A 23,329-nucleotide genomic window follows, 5' to 3' on the forward strand; every position below is an offset into this window, starting at 1 on the left:
ATATATTTATCATTGCAGATATCAATGAATGCAGACGCTATCCAGGCCGCCTTTGTGCTCACAAGTGTGAGAATACTCCTGGTTCCTATTACTGCACTTGTACCATGGGATTCAAACTTTCAACTGATGGCAGGTCATGTGAAGGTATGGCTGTCATACTCTTTGGCGTATAGTGCGAGATAGAGCTCATTTTTGTTTAGCTATTTCCATTTGATTTTAGCTTGTAAGACTGCACTGGAATGGCATGAGAAATCAATGCAGTTATGATTAATCAAGGCCACTGTAGCCCACAGTTCCAATATATTGCCCTTTGGCTGGATCACGCAGAGGTATGAGTCTGCATTTACTGTATTTTGAAGGCTGATTCGGCTACATCAGATTCAAGACCTTCAAAACCAGCCTTGCTGATATCCAGATATAAAAATGCAAGTGTGGTCCTAAAGATTCCCTCCAAGTCACACACCTTGAAGGACAGTGGGAAATAATAGCACAGTGCAGACTGACCTATACTGCCAGACCCTGTTGAGAGTAATACACCCAAAGCCCCTTATTTCCAGCTTACTCAGTGACATGCATACCATTCTTTTTTAATTTAAAAAATTGTTTTCCAAAGTTTTGCCTCAGTCCTGTAATAGAAGTGATGAGTATAGCAAGAAATTTGGGGTTCAGGTATATAATTTTGCATTTCAGATTTAAACGAGTGTGAGAGCAGCCCCTGTAGTCAAGAGTGTGCCAATGTGTATGGCTCCTATCAGTGTTACTGCCGCCGTGGCTTTCAACTTAGTGACGTAGATGGGATTTCATGTGAAGGTAAGCATTATCGTTTTGCAGGTAAGAGGATGAGCAAGCATTTCTTATTCTCACTGTAAGATACATGAACAGTGCCATGTTCCTGTAATTGTTTCATTTAACATTTGATTCTCTTTGGTATTTTCCTGTGAAACTATGAAACTTTATTTAATGCAGATCTTCCAACCATGTCCTAGTCTAGAAATATCTCTGCTTGTGTGTGTCAGTTTTGCTGTTTACACTGAATTGTAGCTTGGCATACTTTTGTAACTTACCAGATTTTTTTTTTTTCCTGAGGAACTAACAGAATTTCTAGCCTTCAGCAAGTGAAGATGCAAACGCATTTATATGTTACATATGTAGTACGTAATATTACTAGGTAGTATTTTATATATCCTCTTTTTGTGGCTGGTTCTGAACTAATGTGTAAGTAGGTTTTCCTCAAATACAAGGAGGATGTGGGTGTGACCTCATGAACAAATCCTGAATTTGGACTTAGGTCTCCAGGACTTACTAGACAGTAAGACCTTGGGCAGAACACCTCATCTCAATTTCCTTTTTGTTAGAACAGGGATAAAACTATTCCTCTCCCTCCCTTTTGTAAAGTATTATGATACACGTCACTGTAAAGTGCTTGCTCTTATCCATGTACTTTGTCTCTTGGGCCCTTATATTGCTTTTAATTTTCTTCGCACCTCCATTTATTCCTGACAGCCTTTATTGACTAGAGCCACCCCTGCCTGATGATCTGTTTCCTTGCCCCGCAATTAGAGTAATGAAATTGTGTTTGAAGCTCGCAGCAGGAACACCGTAAGTGTGTACTTGGTTGATTGTCATGAACACGTAGTAAATTAGTGGTGTTTTCTTCTTGCAGATATTGATGAATGTGCTTTACCTACTGGAGGACATATCTGTTCCTTTCGATGTATTAATATTCCTGGAAGCTTTCAATGTACTTGTCCCTCCACTGGTTACAGGTTGGCACCCAATGCACGCAGCTGCCAAGGTGAGTTCAATATCTGCAGGGATACCTAACTGGATTGTGGACTTCTGAAAAGTTCTAGCAAGTTTTTATGTTTAAAAATATGCCTTTCCTACAATAATACAGGTAAAGCAGTAGACGTCAGCTTGAAATCTGAAGAAACCAGTATTTTATAAGAAATATACTGGAAATTTCTCTTATAAACTATAGAATGCAGTGGAGAATACTTTTAATAACATTATTAAAGAATTCTAACAAATTCTGAAGATGAAGATTCCCACTGTGAAATGGTATTAATTAGTTTAGCCATTAAAAGGAAATATGCTATAAACATTTCAGCAAATATTCAGGTCTTGTCCACTTAGTGGCAGTGCTGCTCTTCCTTCTCCTGTTCTTGCTTGTTGTTTGGGTTAGTTTTTCTTCTTTTTTTGTTCTCCTGCCCTCCCCTTCCAATTCTGTAATAACGTTTAATTGCATCCCATGTTCTGTGGTATCTAATGTGATACTTTCATCATCTGGCACCTGCAAGCAGAGGAAGGGCACGTGTTTAATCACTTACCTTTTTCCATTTGGCAGATATCGATGAGTGTGTTGCAGAAAGCCACAACTGTTCTTTCAATGAGACCTGCTTTAACATCCAGGGGGGCTTTCGCTGTCTGTCTTTGGAATGTCCAGAAAATTACCGCAAGTCAGGAGATACGTAAGTACTTTCTTTTTCAAGGTTGAACAGCTTTTTGGTGACATGATCTCCTTTATGTCGTGCCACTGCTGACTGAATACATAACAGATTCTGGCAAATACGTATTATGCTGGTAGGCCTACCCTATGTTTTGCACACACAGGTCTGGTCCCCTTCTCATGCTCCTGTTTCAGTCTAAGAAAAAGGTATTCCCTTAAAAACTGCCATGTGTCAGTGGTTTGCATCATAATGATCTCTAGAGCCATAAGCTGCTGTTCTTTCTTGGGCTACCTTGCAGGCAACCTGTTAGGAGGGTTACATTCAGCTTTAAAATTCGGACTTGTATTTCCTTTCACACGTAGTCTTTCCTTACTAATAACACTCCAGTAAAAGAGTTCTTTTTAGCTCCCTCTCTGAATTCTTACCAGTGCTGTTGCAAAGCATTGCAAGAATGTCTTATTTTTAGTACCATTTCACCTCTGTTAAAAAAGCTGGGAATCCTAGCAAGGGTGGTACGTTAGCTGCTGCTCCTATTTGTGTCTCTTAACCTAGCTCAGAGAAAGTCTGTGCATTCTGGTGCTGAAAATATGAGACAGCTGGGGGCAGGGGGGGGGCGGTGCAGGTGGCAGCTCATTTATACCCATCAAATGGTGCTAGCAAAGTGGAGAAGTTGTTGCAAAATTTCAGTCGCGTAGCTAGAGTTTATGGCTGATGCAGATGACTGCTTTTCCTCCCGCCCTGTGGCTTTGTGGCCACCCTGTACTCCAGCGATTCTTCCAAAGGCGGCTCCACGGTTCCCCTCCATGTGCCCCATACCCAGGTAAGTGTATGCTCCACCAGCCAGGGAGGCAAGCTGATAAATCACATTTGTCATCAGCCCGCTATTGCTTTTTACAGTCAGTGTTCATATGCCCGCCATCTTTTAGATAAAATTGAGTACTCCGTGCCTCCTCTGTAGGATGAAGCTAATGCTGATCTTCATGAGAGGGACTTTGTGGGGATTAGTTAGTTTCCATTTAAACCTCAATCTGTGAAATACCATATAAGTGGCACAGCAGATGTATTTGATCAGAATGCTGTAGAGGGAGTTCATGGTATAAAACCAGATATTTATAAAATATGCTTGTATTCTGCGAAGTGTCAGTAGGAATTAAATTAAATTATATTTGTCACATCAGTAAACAAGCAGTGCCTCGTGATGCAGATGTTCTCTTTATTTGTAATATCGTGAGTTCATTTGTATCCTAATTCAAAACAAGTCATTTGCAATGGGCCACTGAGCAGAATTAGCAGATGTCTACTCTTATGGACATCCCTCAGTTGCAAAGTTCAGTTTATAAAATATGCATCATACACACACATTCCATTTCATCTTCTTTCTTACCTGTATTTTTATGCATGTGTTGAAATTAATGGCTATTTGAGATGTAAGGGATCTTTTGGGGAAGTAGAAGAGTGTCTGAATTGTTTTTCTGTGTCTGGGTTGTTGGGGCCCTGTAATGGCTTACTCTGCCTAACTCAAACAGACTCATAGGGAGAGATTCTTCTGATGTGCTAGGGCTATAATTAGGCTATGAGTCAGACACAAATCCTGTAGCTGCTCGGTGAAGTTCTAATTATTTTAATTCCTTGAGTTATTATCTTGTTGGATTTATTAGGTTTTTCCCTCTCAACAGCTACAGACACAGTTACTAAATTTATTGTCAAAAATGTGTTTGCATAAACCTAAACCAAAGAGAATATGAGTTCATTATCTTTATTGCAAAAAGTCCAAGTTAGTTCAGTGGGGAGATAGGTACTCTCATACTTAGCCAGTATACGAGTATTATACCAACATGCCAGAATCAGGTTTTATGTATTGGGTTACCTTGTGCCCATTGGGGAACAGTTTCATAAGACAGCTCTTTAGCACCCTTTTTACATCCAAACTAATTTACATGTTCTTGAATCATTTATTTTTGGCATATATAACCCAACATAGCTGATAGCTAGCATATCTTCGTTAGCTTCTGCATGATAATGACATTAAATCACTTTTTCACCCAACCTTGTGCCAGGACTCTAAAATCAAAATAGTTGGCATCTCATAACATCGTATCTATTACAGATACCATTTTCCTCTCCTTTTTATTCAAAACACATTCCAGTTTCACCAACTTGGCACATCATAAGAAAGACAACGTTTTCCATTCCCATCAAGTTGGCACCTAATGGGATTTTCTTACCCTATTCTCCAGTATTTTCTTTGGAACAGCTATAATTTCATAGGCATCAGTCCTGCAAATCCAAGTTTGTTCATTCTTATTTTTCCTTAAAATCCTTATGTACAGGCAACAGCCCTCAGTGATCCAGAAGCTTCCTTACCCAATACCTTTAAAGCAGAGATTTTTGCGTGGTGGCTGTTGCAGGGGTGATTGTCATCAGGTGAAGTGATCGCAGGATCATCCCGTGCTACAGGCTGAAAGCTCAGGCTGCTGTATACATACTCTGAGCTTCAGGAGGAAACAGCCTGTGTAACCTTCCCCAAAGACCAGCAAAGTGCCTGGCATGGTCTGATCCTTAATGGTAACAATTTTATTGGAAGGTCTTGTCTCTTTTGCTTAAATTCTGCCTTTTTTTTTTTTTCCTTGATCAGCCTATAGGCTTGGTATTTTTCCAAGGATAATTAAGATCTACTGCTACTCACAATAGGACTTGACTTGCTGTACTGCCTTGCCAAACACTTTTTGTTTTCAAATTGCATAACAATTAAATTCTCTTTACACGACACTGAAATCTAACATTTAAGCCAAGAAAAATAGTAGAAAAGATAAAGAAGCAGTTATGGCGGCGTGTCAGAAATGTGTGCTGCATTGAGTCAGATTGGGAAATATTTTTATATTCTAGACATGTCTGCGTGTTATTAAGGTTGCCTGTCGCTTCTCATTATTAGGACCTGCTTTTAACTGCTTAGAATTTTGCCAAAACGTAACCAACGGCTGAAATTTTACATGCCAGGTGTCTGACTCAGCTCAAGTTTTGGCAAATTTCAGCCAAAGCAGTTCACTCATTTCCAAGAACAAGGGTAGGGAGGACCACATTGTTTTGTGTGTTTAAGACATTTTGGTGATTTTTTTTTTTCTTTTAACAGTTTGACATCGTGTTTTGGAGCAGAAATCTGAAATTTGTTAGGAGACTACTTTTGCGCTTTTTGTCATCCTTACCAAAAGCCTCTGAAACTTCTGAAATTATGAACTTTGTAAAATTGCATTTAGCCTTTTTTCTTAAACCTTAGGAAATGAGGACGTTGATGGGTAACCTTAATGCACCTCTGTATGCCAAACCAGAGTCAGGTCTACCTGGAGCATTTCTGAGAGTTGTTTGTTTAACTTTTGCTTCAAGTCCTTGAACGATGAGGATTTCATAGCCTCGGTGGCAATCTGTCTTCGTGTTTGACTGTCTTCCTCAGTGCAATTTCATTCTTCCTATCAGTAGAGAGGTCTTTCTTTTTTAGCAACAAACAATTCTCTTCTGATTTAGCAGACCTGAGCCTCTTGCAGCTCTTTAAAAGCAGTCTAAAATGTGCAGGTACCAACTCCTCAGGCTGTCTGTGCCTGCTCCCACATATAGCCACAGGAAAGAAACCCCATCTTCCCCATAATGTCAGCTCCTATCTGTCCTGGGCCAGGCGCTGCCGGCCCCGACAACCCCAGAGCCTGTTTCTTCTGTGCTTTCAAAGACCACCCAGACTCCATGGATAAGAAAGCTGTTTCCAGCACAGGTGAGAGAAGAGCCGACTTGGTAAGAAGGAATGGCGTACTTAGGGATAAGGAGGCTGAATGTAGGGAGGGAAGGATCTGAAGGTATGGCCAGGTGAGGAGAATGAATCTGGGAGACACTTGAGGGGTAGAAGGTAAAATTGGGTAAAACAATTTAGAGTCAAGGGGCAAACCAACCACAGGAGTCAGGAACTTATGGTTAAGGGTGATCGGTGCCAGATTTGGATGAAGACCGTCAGAGCAAGGAATAATTTGGGATGGCTGCACAAAGATACTGAGGGAAGGGGTGTCTGCTTTGGGACTAGGGCTGTGAGGTAGAAACTGAGAGAACCAAGTGTCAGCCAGGAGAGGACGGAGCAAGAGGAGGAGGATTGGCACTGGCTGACTAGACAGTCCTGCTGCCAAATGTTTGAGTGAGCAGGAAGGGCAGTAGGCAAGGAAAGGGGGCCAGGGTGGGAAAGGCAGATGAAGGAGACAAGGATAGGACATAAAGGCTCAGTGCTGAGGGCAAAATGAAGATGGGTCTGTCTCTTCTGAAGCTTGAAAACTCCTTGAGACTTTCCAGCTCCAGACAGGAGGAACATGCAGAGTGTTTGTCCATCCTGTCTACTGTATACTGCTGTATATGTCAAAATAAAAAAAATGAAATGGGCACTCAGATTTCCTTGAGGTAGTGAGAAGCAAACCATGCCTTCATGCTGGAGCATTTCTTAGTAAAGAAATGAATGAGTAGTTTAGGTTCCAAAACCTCAGCCTGTGGACTGAATATCGCTATACTCCATCCTGTACTGCTGTATACTGTATTCCCGCCTGAGCCTGAAGCAGGGCTCCAGATTCTCCTCTGGTTAAGAAATACCTGTGAAAACCAACCATCAGTTGGTTTCATTCCCTTTAAGTTCTGGTCTGTTTAAGACAAAACCCACCTTCCCTACACAGCTGCTCTATTAACGTAAACGTAGAGATCCACGATGTGGTGATACAGCTCAGCCGATGGCTCATCGGGGCCTCAAGGTGTGGTGCAACCTGCTGAAAAGAAATACACACCGATGGTAGCGTGAGCGAGTGCCTGTGTCATGGAGTATGTTCTAGGAGGTCCGGAAGATTTTTACGGCTCTGGAAATCTACAGGGTCGAATTTCAGAGGTGTGTAGCGTATAGTTTGGTAATAATACTTGGTTAGTTGTTCAGCATGCTGAGATGGTTTCCCTGTATGAAGTAAATTACAAAGCCAAAAATCCTGCTAATAAAAAGTTCTTTTCCCTTCAGCGCATGAGGAATTGTTGTATGCCACTCAGCTGCTTTGGGCACAATGGAGTGAAAACCAGGCTCAGAAATTAACAGGAGAGAAGGCAGAAAATATTTTCTCCTCATTTCTCCGTTAGGAAATGTTATATTCATTATCTAAGATGGAATCTCTCTAGTTTTGGTAGTTTTCTTTTCCTTTATGAGTAACCAGTGTTTGGTACGTGACATTCACACTATGAGTCATTCTTTGAAACCGGTATTTCAGCCACATAAATAAACCTAAGAGAACAGAGTAGTAAGTGAGCTAAAATAATCAGGAACAAACTCAGGAATAAGCGTTTAGCAGCAGTCTGTGCTTATTTTTCTAGCCCATGCGCCTAATTGCAGGGGTTTGCAAAGATGCATATAAGACTGCCTCACTGCAAAGCAGCGCATGTTTTGCTTGGGCTCCGGGTTGGGTTTCTCCGGTAGCATCTTGCTGCCTCCTCAGCGCTCCGCTTCTCCCGCCGGGTCCCCCGTGGTCTCTCCCACAGCGACGCGGCGTGGTGGCAGGGCGCGGTAGCTGTACGGCCAGCTCACCTCTTCTGAGATGCCATGGAGCTGGAGCAGCCCCCGGGGTCTTGGGCTGCTCGCTCACTAGCAGTTTGTTGGATTCCCCCACCGTATGATTTTCTTCTGCCCGCTGAAGGGAAGCATTTAAATAAGGTCTAGAGAGTACACTGGGATTTAAATGCTCACTGCTTATTGCCTTTCTGATGCACGACCCCGGAATGAACTCTGATTCTTGAAAGCAATAATATTTGCTATCTCTCCTTTGTGGTTATTTGATGGAACAATTAGTGCGCATTAACTAAACATACAGTGAAGTGCGCAGTGTGTAGTGTGCACCACCAAAGAATAAGATAAAAGATGATGAATTTTGAATAATTCTAACTCCCAGCCGCAGGCACATCTGTCTCCACAAATAACTTTCTGAATCAGCAGAATGTCCTTCTTAAAATCTTAGGAAGCTGGGAGCTTTGGTTTTTTTGTTCTCTTAAAATTCTGGCTATTATTATAAAATGCATTTTACTTTTATAAAAGAATAAATCATGGCATCTTTATGAGCATGTAAGTGCTCATGAGCATGTAAGAGCTTCTAAAAAGATTTACATGAAGAAAACATTTCCAACTAAGAAATTAACTGCCTTGACTTGCTTCATAATTTCAGCAAAACCAAGCAGCCTCATGATTTCAACAAAACCAAGTCATTCTTTTTAGTGGAGTTATTGATGACATTTCAGAAAAGAATGCAGAACTCACTATACCTGAAAATATTCCAAGAGTATCCACATCTAATTAGCTGGCCATCCTGTGAAGACTTGTGTGTGCTCTTTACACACATGAATAAAATTAAGAATGCATTTAAGTCTTCAAAGAATTGCTTTGTACTTTGGTTTGCAAGTGGTATTAAAAGAAAACGTAGAACACATTAACTGAAGAACTGAGGGTGCTTTTAACTACTCTTTTTGAAAATGCATATTTTGCATATAATGAGAAGTTCCTGGAATTCAGGTCACCATGCACTGGCAACAAAGTGGTGCTTGCTTATGAGCCACAGTTCTATTGATACCAAATACTCCTGATAGGAGCTCAATTTTATATGTCAAAATAAAATAAATGAAATGGGCACTCAGATTTCCTTGAGGTAGTGAGAAGCAAACCATGCCTTCATGCTGGAGCATTTCTTAGTAAAGAAATGAATGAGTAGTTTAGGTTCCAAAGCCTCAGCCTGTGGACTGAATATTGCTTTTGAGTGGAGAGGCTCTTGTACGTAATTTAATTGATTCATAGTTGTGCATGAAGCAGGTTTGGAGCTAAGAGCACAACCAGATCATCCCCAAATTTTGCAAAGTCAAGATCCAGCTGAGATCATCATGTCTACCTCTACTTCCACATACCTGTCTGAGAGGATGTTCGGATACCAACTTGAATGCGGTGATTTGGGCATATCTTTAATCTGAAATTCATATAATCTTTCCTTGTATGCAATTCTCTAAAGACTTCTCAAACCCACCAGGTAGCATGACATGTCAGATCATCATTAATGTGCTGGTAAACTACAACATTATTTAATAGCAGTTACTTTAATGCCCACACCTGTCTGTGCCATATTTCACAGGACAAACTTCACTTCTCTCAGTAACAGAAAGGGAGGAGATTGCTCCCTCCGTGCCGATCATGACTTCTAGTGCTGACGTTCATTATTCACTTTCAGCCGGCGTGGGTGGCCTCTTCCTAGTTCTCTGCATTTGACGCTGTAATACAGTGCCTAGTGATAAGGGAAGGACACAGCAGAGGGCAACTTTCTCACTCACCAGCATCATTCCTGTGACCCAGGGCTGCGTAAGAGTGGACTGAATGTGTAGGGCACATGCTGGAGACATCAGGCCGTTGGATCTTGTTTTCAGTGCTTGCCTCGGTGTGTGTTGGACTGACTCAGGCTGGTTCTCCTGGTAGCACAGAGAGGAGGAAGGTTTGCCTGTGCCACATCAGGAGGAAGGTTTGTCTTCAAAGCGAATGAACCTTAACATGCAGGCAGTGGTGGAAATAAGTTTTATGTTCCTCTGTATGCTGTCAGATGATGAACATACATAGTGCAGTATCTAGAGTGCCTCTTCTCTCTCAGAAAGACCAACTCCTTGTACATTTGTGGTTTTCAGAATACTTTGCTCAGTCTTAAAATCCAGCCAGCCATCCCAAGTAGGACACAGTCAACTCACTAACCGCTTAGGATCTCTTCCTTTATTTAACATATGTCCAATCAACAACAGCATAAAACTTGGGGGGGGGGGGAAAGCCAGTGTTCTCCCTAGGAAGAGCTTAGCTCATCTAAATGCAAATAAACACTCACCCACGCTGAGGTGCCAGACTCCATCCATCTGTGCGTGCAAAGAAAGGGCAACACTTATGAAAATGGCAACGCTTCTCCAAAAGCACCAACTACAGACAAGTTCATCCTTATTTAATAAATGTCCGTTTGCAATATGACTGAGGTGCCAGGCTGAAGAATGGATACAGTATGCAAGTCAACGTATCTTTTCCCACCCCCACTGCCCTTGCTCTCCTATCACGCTTGCTAAATGTACGCTAATCTTCCTCTTGTCTTGTGTTCTCACTTTTCTTGCAGTCGCTGTGAGCGCTTGCCTTGTAATGAAAATAAGGAGTGCCAGAGCCTGCCTCTGAGAATAACCTACTATCACCTCTCTTTTCCTACCAACATTCAAGTACCCACCGACATTTTCCGCATGGGCCCTCCCAATGCTGCCCCTGGGGATAAAATTCTGCTGTCCATCATCAGCGGGAACCACGAGGGTTTTTTCACCACAAAAAAAGTGAACAACCACAGTGGCATTGTGGTCATGCAGCGGCAAATCACAGAGCCCAGAGACCTTCTTCTGACAATTCAAATGCAACTTTCCCGCCATGGAACTGTCAACACATTTGTTGCCAAACTTTTTATCTTTGTCTCTGCACAGCTTTGATCCCTAACTTACAGGCATCAGTGGCTACTTTTTCTCTTCTAAGAGTAGCTTTTTTTTCCCAATTTTAATAAAGTTTTAGTTCATCCATTGCATGCTGCACTTGCATTTTATTCACCATCATCGTTACAGTTCTCCACTTTCCCTTATCACTGAACCTCTCAATTTGGGGAGATTCTTATGTGTATTCTGCATCATTATAAAAAGCAGAAATTGGTGTCCAAGAGCTTATTATCTGAATATAGCGATGACTGAAAACTATTAATTTACTGCACACAGTAGTGGAGTTGGTCTCATTTGATGATACACAGCTGCACAGGCTCATTTGATGATACACAGATGTTTAGGTCTAAATTTTTCAAAACAAAATAGGTACATAATTTGAGCTGTCTCAACTGAGACATCTTTAGGGAGTTTCATCACTTACAGGGCAAATACTGTGCATTTTCTGAAAATCAATTAAAAGGGCATAACTTAGGCCCTTAGGACCTCAGAGATGCCCCAGCACGCAAGTCACTTCGAAAGTGTGGAGCCAGATTCTCGAGCTGCACTAGTTATCATTGCTCTGTTGTAGCCAGTGAGCTTGCGCTGATTTCCACCAGGTACAGATCCCAGTTCTAACTTTTAAGGATAATACAAAAGAGAATCTCATTTAAAGAACATTTATTTTAGAGACTTTTCATCTTCTTTTCTGTGGAATTTCCACTGAATTGAAAAACTAATGATGGGAAAACAGCAATGAACTTCCTAACAGCATTTGGCTAGTAGCAGAGAGCTCCTTTCTATTTCACAGGCTATATCCTGAGATGTGTCTACAGGAACATTTGAAAAAGATGTTTAATTGGTCTCATAACATTTTTGTTTCTCCAACTTCCATATCAAAGCTGATAAAGTTTTAACTGTAAAGACTTTACCCGCCACCACCACCAAAAAGCCCCCAACCAAACCCTAGCAGCCCTGAAAGGTCAGCCAGAATTCCAATATCCAGGTCTTTCTTTCTTTACTTCTACGACTTTCTTCCTTTACTTGTATGCAGTCAAGAACAATGTAGACAATACAACTGGAATTTCTGTGGAATTCTTTTGTTTTGTGAGCTGCAAAAGGATTTATTTTACTCTTCAGTCCTTGTATTGATAAATATTAAAAGCTCAGTCCCAGAGGTATGATCTAAAAATTAATGTTCTTTTACGCCACCCTGGGGTCAGATATCTCTGCTGCCTGGTACATAGGCAGAATAGTCAGTCCATAGATGAATGAGGAATAATCTATGTGAATGCACATCTAAAAAAAATCCCTCGCTATGTAAATACAGACAGCACAGGCAAGGTACAGGGTTAGAAGCTGGGAACCTTCTAAACCAAGATCACAAGCCTTAATCACCTGAACACAAGGAATTACTCTATTAGCTGTAAGCTCCGGGCTCTCAGGCTCATCATCAGCCAAGGACTAGATTGGGGCATGATCGCAGCACTCTGCCAGAGTATTACATGTTCCCTAAGGCAAAGTTTATCCCAACTGGCTGACAGGAGTTCAAGTCTCACGAGGAATGCCAATGTTTAATAAGTCTGTTGACACATACTTATAAAGCTGCCAGAAGTTGCCAGTGGGGATAGACTCCCAGCTTTAAATATTGAAAGCACAAGCCCGTGCTACTTGAGCTAATGGGGTTTCTTACCGCCACAGAAGATGCTTGTATATAAATGCCCTCTGGCTACCAGTTCATTATGAGGCCATAATTAAGTAGGATAAAGATTCAAAAATAAACTTCATTTTTGCAAGCATTAATATATATTTGTTTGGCAGGAAAAGAAGGGATTGTGAGAATTTGGCCCTCAGTATTGTAAAATGCTTCCATATTAATTGCATTCAGCAAGTAATTCAAGAACACAGAGCTCAGATTCTCCTGTATTAGATGCTTTAATGCTGCAGCATAGCTGGAACTTTCAAGAACATGTATGTAATTATGTAGCGCCATTTATGTGCATTGTTCTTTCCAAATGAAAATGAAATCACGACTGCTGGTCCAAAGAACTTACTAATTGAATCCAACAGAGAATATGAAAAGGAATGACACCCGGACCCAAGAAGAAATCAAAAATTACATTCAGGAAAGGATTATTTGCAAAATAATCAGAGCAAATGAGCTGTTTCATAACTTTTTTCTCTTCTAAATGAAAAATGCCTGGAGGAGGTACCAGCTCCAAAGCTGCAATTTTTGTTAGAGGGGGGAAACTTGAAGGAAAGATTTGGATAAAGAAAGTTCTCAGCACTTAGGAAGAAACTTCTGTCAGTCACAGTCCCCACTATAGGACAACATGAGCAAAAAGGCAAATGTCAGCTAATCAGAAGATCAAATGCAAAGATGATGTGTAAGGATAAAATAAAAAGTATTTTGAGATCGGAGCACATCATTAATAGTAAATATCAGGATTTGAAATAAATGCTGGTTGTCAAAGAAGTTGCTCCAGAAGATGTCTAAAGATTTGCTGTCAAAGCAATGAGAGAGCAAAGTGTTACCAACCGCACTTTGGATATGCTGAAGCAATTAGCAGGGATATCAAAAGAAAGGAGGTTGGAGAATGAATATTTAGGCAGGGGAAAATGAAAGCACAAACTCAAGTTTAGCAGTGTGGACAGAGCATGCGAAAAAAAAGGTTGTGGGATTTGTAAGAGGAGAGGGAAATGATGCAAAGAAGCAGGGCTGACACAAACGTTTATCTGTCACATGTATGGTTACAAGCTGGATGGATCTAGAAACAAGTTTTAGTTAGAAACTAACACCAATCACTTGTGATCATTGTGATCCTCCGCTTATGTATGCAGGGTACCTAATTCATGTCAGAATGCTTTACTCCAGTGAATCAGAAGTGAGAATTAGGAATGTAAGTCTTACTTACGACTTCATCTTAAACAAATTCATGGCTTTATTGGATAAGATTTTCAGAAATGTTTGTGTTTGCCAAATTTTGTTCCAGCTGAAGTTGAGAGTAAAGCTCCCTTTCCTTCCCAGGAAGGAGCAAAGGCAGACCAATACTGAATGCTTCAGACACTCCCACCACAATGTTTTTGCATACAAATTCTATTATCTAAATACAGCTAAGAAAATTTAGGATGCTCTATGTATCCTAAATTTTGTACTAATGAAGTATCAGTACTTCATTAGTCATAATGTCCCAAAATGAGTTATGCAAGCTACTGTTTATTGGTATCCCTAAAACCTTTAGATGATGGTATAGTTATTATTTATGTGTTAGGTAATGCAAAGAGAAGAACTTTTAAAGAACTTTTCCAGAATTTGTAAACACGTTATTGGAAGTAAAACCAGTCTGACTTGGCTGTTGTGTCCCTAGCACAGCAGGATCCTGAGGAAAGATGCAGGGTTTGTTTGTGTGGCTGTATACATGTAAATGTCTACTAAACTCCTCTATACGCAGTAAGGGAAAAAAAAGGGAGAGAGGGAAACAAACATGAATGATGTACATTTTGCCTCGATTCTATTTGTTACGTATTTTGAAGCAGATTATTTTACATTGGAACTAGACTATGTAATTTAGCTGACCCTCACAGGCGTGAGGGTCAGCTAGCTGGAAGTCCTTTCTTAATTTGGCAGCTGAGGTTTAAAATAAGGGGATGGAATCTGTTATCGTAGGTCAGACTATTATGTCCATATATCCAGAATGAATTTGTTCCAAAATGACCAGCATGAGGCATTTCAGCAGAAAGCCCTATTCTGTTCCCTGTGAGATGTCTAGGAAACGATGACATTTTGTACCCAGGTAAAGGTGGGAAGTGAAAGGTCTCTCCTGGCCTGTAACTCCTGGCCAGTCTCAAAACATCAACTACAGAGTGAGAATAACAAGCCAGACTCAGCTGGTGTAAATTAACCTAGCTTCATTGCCTTCCTGTGGACTATGCCGGTTCACATCTGTTGAAGCATGATTTCCTTAATGTTGATTCATGTTTTCTCTTTTATCTTATTTTAGCTTCATACAATATCAGCGTGTTTGGCTTTGTTTTCTTTGATGAGCAAATGTGGGTAGCCTATAATAGGAAGTTACTGATATATTTATTATTAATAGAGCCATAAAGTTCCTTTGAACATCTGAAAAAAGACGGCTTGTAGGTGTGGACTTGCGTAACACATTTTGAAAAGAGCAAGAACCATTTGTTTCCAGAGGTATCTGACAAACTAAAGCTTCCATTTTTGTTTCCCTTTTACTCAGTGAATTTTTCTTCCTTTTAATCTTTTAATTCCCCCCCTCTGACACTGCAGTCTTTTCTTTTTTCCACTTAGAAATATGAAGAAATGGGCAGGTCAAAGTTGAGATCATTTGTGGGGCTTAGTCACATTGTAAGTCCCAGCATAGCCCTTTCATCTCTCATGAACACAGACCGGGTATTGTGTGAAGTTCTTGAACTGTAAGTGACTTTAAATTCACTCTAGTGGACAAGGGTGAGAAGAAGCCATTTAACTTTTAATAGACTTTCAAGGACGAATGAGCAGCTGGTTGAGATGGAATATGAAATGACCCTTACCATTTCCCCAAACTCAGAATTCAATCTTTGAGGTTTTAAATAATGTGGTTAACTTTTTTCCTCCCCCAGTTTCCATTCCTCTCTGTTTTCTCAGTTGAGATGGAAAGGGGGTGTGTGAAAAAAAGATTTAAGAGAGGCTTTTCTGGCTCTTGCTGCACTGAAAACCGTGAAAGAAAGTTGGCCCTTCAGATATTTTCTGCCAGATTTCCAGAATGGAAACAATTGTTTCTGCTTTATATGACCGATATCACACGGAGCACAAAAAGGCTTGTGCGAATAAGTGTAGCTCCACTGAAGTTGGTGAGACCACGCCAGTGCGCTGCAGCTGAGGATCTGGCCCGAGTTGTTTGGTCCTGTTTGTACTTGGAAAGAGACTTTACATGGCATATTGTGCACTACAGTTCTCCCTATTTTTACATGCCTGGCTTGAAGAACTGGGTTTGCGGGGGTTTTGGCTGCAACTCTTAGCCAAGAGTTTCAGTGGTCCAGCAGTTCTGATGATCTGCGGTTGTCTAAGTTTTTGAGGTGAAGAATGAACGCAATTATAGTTTCTAGCTCCCCAGATTGCAAAACACAAAGTAATTCATTTTCAGGATATATATCTCTCTCTCGTTTCTCTTAGTGTCAGACTTGAAAAGACAGATACTATCCGTTGCATTAAGTCTTGCCGACCAAATGATGTCAGCTGTGTGTTGGATCCAGTCCATACAATTTCCCACACTGTCATTTCACTGCCCACGTTCAGAGAATTTACAAGACCTGAAGGTAAGTGGTTTGTTCCTTGTTCCATTTAATAGACTACAACATATAAAACCTCCACCGGAAATCCTTGCCTAAAGCCAGACTAGCTACCGGTGCAGTAAAATGTTTGCACGGTTCCAAATTATAGTGTACTATTCATTTAATTAAAACCTTCGATATCCAGGAGTTTTAATTTTATGGGGCAAAGAAAGTCATTCTGAGCTCTAACTCATACAGCTTCCCAGTCTAAGGAAATACTGAGTCTGAATTCCCATTTACCACATAATTCACATTTACTCACATAATAGCCATGTGCCCCATGACTTTTTTCTTCCCTTTTTTGCAGATTTTGCCATAGGAAGTAGGTGCTCATTATATTTCTCTCATCTGTTTATGGTCTGTTGTTCACTATTGACAGGTGGCTTGTTCCAAGAATATAGCCTTTATCTACATGCAAACATTTATCACAAAATACATGATATTGAGTATACTACCTAGTACTGTGATCTGCTGATTTTTGACCTATGAAAAAAACGTGTTGTTTTTTAAAAGATAGAATAAAGGAAGGGAAATTCCAAGGACTGGACAGAAAGTTTTTAAGCTAAGATTTTCAAAAAGCATCCAAGTGAGTGGCTGTCCAGTCATCCAAAGTGAGTTTTCCAGCCCCAGATGCTGGACTCTCATGGGCACTCGTGTATTTCTTCAGTTTCTTCAGCCTCCGCAGTACCTGCGAGTTTTTAAGTCCTGCAGTTTCATAAGGATCGCACTCGCTTTGCTTAGTTCACATATAAACGTAGAGATCAAGAGCCAATTTTTGCTCCTTGGCATTTGTATTCATTTTCTGGCGGCTTCACTGGGGACTGCGCACACATCCGTAGGTGGGATGACTGCCTTCAGCCCTGCTGCTCTGTAGGATGAGCCACTCGGCAACTTACTGGGTGGCATAGGCACTGAAGAGAAGAAGGGGACGGAGGAAAGGAAGATTATTTTGGAGGGTTTCTAAAAGATCTTAAATCCCTTTTTCTGATGCACCCAGAGTCTCAGCCTTCCTATCTCAGAAAGTTGTCCTAAATGAAAGCCAAAGCTGATTCTTCACTTCTGACCAGGCAGAAGGAGTAGGGCAGGAGACGTCCCAATCCTTGTTCGTGTAGGAACAATTTAACCACAATAACTTATCTGCGTAGAGCTGCTGTAGATTTGTGTCAGGCCTATTCCAGGCCTTGGCTGGCCCTACTTCACAGGGAATGGAGGAATGCCCCATAGCCAGTTCTACTCCCATACACACCCCTTCAGCTTCACCAGGTGCACTGGCAGCAGAGCTAAGGATTTGGCCCAGGATGCTTCCCAAACTGTTCCCTCATTAGTCTGTCCTCATGATTTAATAAAAAGATATGAGACCTAGCGATCTGAGAGTACTACCAAAGCCCAGAAGATGTTCCTAAACTAATTCAGCACATGTCCTCGAGTGAATTCTTACAGCCCCGTGGTTTAGTTTCATCATCTGTAGAGTGAGGATAATAATGAGAATAATAATACTTACCTCGGTCACAGGAGGCTTGAAAAATAGTTTCACTTTTTTTTTTTTTAAATCTAAAACCCTCCTCCGATACTCAAAAGGACTCTGTAATTTGTAATGGCGATACTTTGTGTAACTGCCTAAGGGAATCAGAGTTCAGGGGTTTATCTGTTTGGTCCCCCTCCACTGCCCACCCTGTGGATCCTCAGTGTTGTCCTCTTTGGGTACATGCTGGAAGTCCGACTGGTTTCTAAGAGTGGTCTTTCTGGACTCTCAAAGTAATAGCGTTTTGGCTTCAGGGCTTCTTGGATGGTGCAGGAGGAGGAAAATAAATCTATCCAAATCCTCCCTTCCCCAAGATGTTCTTTCTTTCTGTTTTAAAGGACAAACTGGGGGTGGGGGGTGTCCTCCACCAGCTTTGAGGACAAGTCATTTTGGATCAAATTCTGTCAGGTTCCTCAGTGATGTTTTCAAATACTTCTCAGTACAGTCTGTGATACTCTTTATTTGCAGAGATTATTTTTCTTCGTGCCATCACACCTACATATCCAGCCAACCAGGCAGATATCATATTTGACATAACAGAAGGAAATTTAAGAGATTCCTTTGATATCATCAAGCGTTACATGGACGGGATGACAGTGGGTGAGTAGAAAGTTTTCTGCTTACTTTCTTCTCTTAACAACACTGTAGAACAAGGTCGAAGAAATTAACTCAAGTCATTAATTCCCACCTTGATTTTCAAGCCTGTATTGATTTAACATTCTCCAGTCCAATATATGTAATTTGAACTAATATCACAGATTTTTTTTTTATTCAAAATACCAGAGGCCTAAACTTTACTTTGAGAAGTATTTTAACTTTTTTCAGAACTGGCTCTAATTACAAATGCAAATGGCTTAGCTTTAAAATGATGAGGTTTGCCCATTATAATCAAACCAAATGTAAAATATGTAGTATGTCTGCAAAGAGACCATAAATTCAATTAACTGTTCTTTCTTGTTTAAACAGCATTGCACCAATTTTTGGATAATAATCAAATTTTTAAAGCAGGACTGAATTTACTGAAACTGTTACCTGTTTTATTTTTTAATGACAGGCTGGTGCAGTTTTAAATAAATACCTCTGTTGAGGGTAAAAGGGATCTGTCAAACGCTGCGGTTTAGAAGACACTTCAGAGTGGCACAGACACATTTGATTTACAGCCTCAATTTGGCAGGGAGGAGACATGGCAGGAGGTATATAGGTCATATAGCGTATATGGGTCATGCGCTAGACCTGCATCTCATGGTATAGCAGGGAGGGGCTGCAACACAACCTGGGGTCGTACTTTCTGGTAGGTTTCTTTCAGAGCAGGGCCCTTTTGGGGGATATAATGCATACTATATCCAGTATGTAATGTGTATAATGTAGCTAGGATATATACATACATGCATACAGATACATATTTACAGTGTATACTGTAGCTTGGCTCTCACTGTGGGACTCAACGTACCCAGGCATAGTTGGCAAGTTACATGAACGTCGCAGAGCAGGAGCAGGTCCCAGCTGATGTTGCTGCTCTGCCCAATGTGAGCTGGTAGTGCAGTGGCAGGGGAATATGCTGTGATTCTCATGCTTAGAGAATGAATATGCCGGGTATTAAAAAGTAGTATTTGATTGCTCTTTATTAATGTTTATTTATGAAAATAAAGGACCACTGTTCCCAGTGAACATTTGTGCTTCAGTATGTGAATGTGCAGGTTCTGCTCAGGTTTATACATGTGCTTCTGGGCTTTCTGGCAGGACTTGTCTGGACGAAAAGAAAAATCTCTGCTGTGCTTCTTCCATACTGATGGTTTGTGAAAAAGTCATGTTTAGCATGATCTGAAGGTGGCACTGTTGCATTTCAGAAGCATGATAGTACAGCGTCAGCTGCGCAAAGGTTTTATGAACTGTAGATAAAAATGATAAGTCATTAGGTTTATATTTCTTTCTTTATCAAACAGAAGTATACATGTGAATGCTGAGAAAGAGGGAGAGTCTGTTAAAGCAGGATGATAAGATTACAGATTTCAGGTATTGGGTTGATTCTTTAGAAGAGTATAAATGTTATCAGATCCCACAGTAGTTACAGTAGTTTGCTTTTCATGCTGTGTTCTTCCTTCTGTCTGAAATAAGAAAGAAGGATGTGTTTAGAAATTTGACTGGCCAAGGTATTCGCCTGAGGGAAGCGTTTCCATTTTGAATAATAGGACTGCGTGTCAATAGTATTTTACTGGGTAAACTGGATACTTGCCTCACAACGTTAGGAGAGAAGGGATGTTCTTATACACCAGGTTGAGAGGATACGATATCCCTAAGTACATTCCCAGCTCTGCAAAATAATTGGGCAACTCTTTCTTCACCTCAGTTCCCCCATGTGCAACATGGAGGTGATAAAACATGCCTACTACTGTCTTAATTAATTCTTGTATGTAAGAGTCTTAATTAATTCCTCTATGTAAAAGTACCGTGAGATTAATGGATGGAAGCTGTAAAGTAAACTGCCTGCAGGAGAATTGGAAAAGGAAAAACAAAACAAAACCCCAGCTGATATTACCTGGAGGGGCAGAGGTTCAGGACAGCATGTCGTATGTGTGAAATCAGGATTGCAAGCAATTCTGCCAGCAGCAGTTCTGCTGCTCTCATCATAATATCATTTTTCTTGTTATTAATAATCAGTGTGTTAGGTGTTCCCATAAAAGTGCTGGAAAGTTTTCAAGACAAGTAAGTAACATGGGCTCCTAGTCCACAGGAGTTCACAAAGTGAGTCCCTCTTGTAAAGAAAGGGGAGGGATTTGTATAAGGATGGAAAAAGACAAAGGGCATAGACAATATCAGAAAGATTTATTGGTTATCAGAAAGATTTATTGGTTATCCCATTAAGTTATAGGAACATAAGAACTGTGGGGATGTAACGTAGGGAATCCAGCAGAGCAAATGCCCAACTGGCCCAGTAACCCGTGTCCAACATATGGGCCAGTAACAGACTTATACAGGAATCTTTCTCCAAATATAATGTTCCAGCTTGCTGCAATCATCAGTTTATAAGCTTCTGGAAAAGCACACCTGGACCATCATGCTTGATGACCGCTGATGGACATATGCCTCTTGAATCTGTGTAGCCTATTTTTTAATCTTTTTTTACTGCCTATATTGTAGAGGAAATAATACATTTACTCTGTTAATAAATCATAGATGCATGGGTAAAAGGAATAATAAGCATGTTTCATTCTGTTGTAATATTTCAGGAGAAATGACCAGAGTATCAAAGCTATTTTATCTGCTAGTGGAAATTAGATCACCAAATATCTTTCCTCCACAAGAAAAATTTTCTCTACGAGAGAAAAGACAGAAAACCTTTACAGGAGATTTTTTTTTTTTTAAAGAAAAGACATGGACTAGCTCAGAGAGAGATGAAATGCATAAGAGCATATGGAAAAAAGCAGGAAAATAGTTACTAGTGTTACTGAAAGGACTGAGTGTAATAAACCCTGACTTGATGTCAGAGAAGCGGAAACCAATGAAGGGATTCAAAGAAAGGAGGGAGCACTGGGAAAAGAGAGGGAGAAAGAACAGATCAATGAAGATGCTCTTGCAGGAAGTCCTTCGTTAGTAAAACAGTTTTTTGCGAGGTTGTCACAAACAAGAAGAGACACGATGCCTCAAGAAAGGACCTGCACCTAAACTGTGTTTGTGTGAATGAAAAGGAACAAGATGTTCTCAAAAGTGTAACACCAAAAAAAAGTGAAAAGGTACAGGTTTCTTTTGGTAAAGGTTTAGAGAGTAGGAGGAGCTATTAGAAATGAAGTTACAGAAGAAAAGTGAGGACTTCAACACTGACAGAGAATTGTGGACTGAAGAGAGTCAGGTCATCAGTTTTAGCCATTATCCCTTTAAGTTGACACTGAGACATCAAGGAGAAGATGTTAGCGAAGCTGAGAAATATGTAGGATTGGATGGAGAGTGGCTGATCAGGCTGGTTTGTGATTTGTTGATGGAGAGATAGCAGCTGAGGTCATACGAGGAGATGAGAGTGTGTAGGAGCAGGTTGTGAGGAAGGAGAAAGAAGAACTAGAAACAGAGGAAAGAGCTGCCCCAGGGAACGTTAGAAAAAGAAGGAACATGGTCTCCCAAAGGAGGTGTAGGAGGAGCAGCCACAAAGGTAGGAGAAGAAAGAGGCGAGGACAGTATTGCAAAATCAAGGAAAGAAAATATATCAAATGGGAATCAATGATCAGCAGTATCAGACATGGAGGAGCCAAAAGTAGTAAGAACAGACTCCAAAACTAGCTATGCTGACCTACAGAAACTATCTTCCAGTGGAAGAGCAGAAATGAAAGCCAGCCTGCTGGAGTGGCAGTGCATAGACTTTGTGCAAGCTGAAGAAAAAGAATTGTGTAAAAAGTTGCCTCCAGTATTTCTACCCTATTGTATTAAAAAGAGATGCAAACCCCTATTCTTCCCTGGTTCAAGAAGTGCCGTAGGACTCTCTGTTGCCTGGTGTGGTTACAGGCCAAGGTGGCAGTGAAGCCAAAAGATACTGTTAATAACTGTACATCACTTAGCATGGGCGGGAGAAAACCAGAAGTGCAGACCTATTCAGTTTTTTTTTTTAAAGCTTTTATAGACTTTACACTACATTCCTCCTTTAACCAGCTGTCAGTGAAAAATGAAGAATGCATTTTCAACCTGTACAAAAATGTCCTATCAATGCCTAAGGTATTATCAGATACTATAAAACATTTTCCCCCTCAGCTATGCATTCATTTCCTTAGGTGACTGTAATACCACCTTGTAGTCTGGTAAACTTCAGGAAGATTTTAAAATTTCATAATACAGGTAAAAGTAGTTTTGATAGGCTGAAATCTTCCATATTGCATTTGATACTAACCTAAGCATATATTCTTGCCTATTAGGCAGAATGGTACTATTCTTATCAAAAGCATCCAGAGCCAATACAATTATAAAATTTCACTTGTACCTTTAGGGCTTCCCAGGGGTGTTGTGCTGGTGCTTGAATAAAATTATATGAATGGTTGCTTATCCTTTTACAGATATGTACTACTGCTCTTCATTGTTACTTGCAAGGATTTCACTTCTATCTCTGTCCTGAATTTCCAGCCTCTTTTACACGTGCGATAGTTCATGATGTTACCTTTGAGCCATTACAGAAAGTGTCTCAACTACTGATAGCACAACACTGGATTTATTAGTAGTCTAATTTCTACTATGGTATCATGATTGTTTAGTATGTTCCAGAGGCTGGGGAGAGACTTTTAAAAAATGATCAGAAGGTAAACAAAACCAGGTACCATACGAAAGCGTGCTTGTGGGATCCCATATTGGCTGGGGGCAGGAGAAGGAGACTGGAGGTTTATTTGACTTTTTGGGAAACCTGTCCTTAGCACGGGGGTAGTAGTTCTGTATCTTATAAGTCGTTTGGCCATTCCCAGTGTGGCAAAGTCTTTTCACAGTCCACCACGCAAATATTTGTATGTTCTGACATTAAATTGAGAGTCACTGGATTGCAAAAGATTTG

General features: G+C 40.6%; 2 protein-coding genes across 6 annotated transcripts in view; both read left to right on the forward strand.

The window, feature by feature from the left end:
* Window positions 1-23,329, forward strand: part of FAM118A (family with sequence similarity 118 member A) — a 243,075-nt gene that overhangs the window by 155,877 nt on the left and 63,869 nt on the right. The window lies entirely within an intron of this gene.
* Window positions 1-23,329, forward strand: part of FBLN1 (fibulin 1) — an 85,876-nt gene that overhangs the window by 43,893 nt on the left and 18,654 nt on the right. For 2 of the 5 annotated variants that reach the window (XM_075507474.1, XM_075507493.1), the window contains exons 11-16: window positions 19-144; window positions 691-810; window positions 1,664-1,795; window positions 2,348-2,471; window positions 16,132-16,274; window positions 18,280-18,411. In XM_075507474.1, the coding sequence (XP_075363589.1) occupies window positions 19-144; window positions 691-810; window positions 1,664-1,795; window positions 2,348-2,471; window positions 16,132-16,274; window positions 18,280-18,411 (777 nt within the window). Of the gene's footprint in view, window positions 1-18; window positions 145-690; window positions 811-1,663; window positions 1,796-2,347; window positions 2,472-4,780; window positions 4,920-10,621; window positions 11,050-16,131; window positions 16,275-18,279; window positions 18,412-19,551; window positions 19,809-23,329 lie in introns of those variants that run through there. The other 3 variants (XM_075507503.1, XM_075507484.1, XM_075507511.1) reach the window with 3 other exon arrangements.

Source organism: Mycteria americana, chromosome 1 (assembly GCF_035582795.1).
Source record: "Mycteria americana isolate JAX WOST 10 ecotype Jacksonville Zoo and Gardens chromosome 1, USCA_MyAme_1.0, whole genome shotgun sequence".
NCBI classification, from domain to species: domain Eukaryota; kingdom Metazoa; phylum Chordata; class Aves; order Ciconiiformes; family Ciconiidae; genus Mycteria; species Mycteria americana.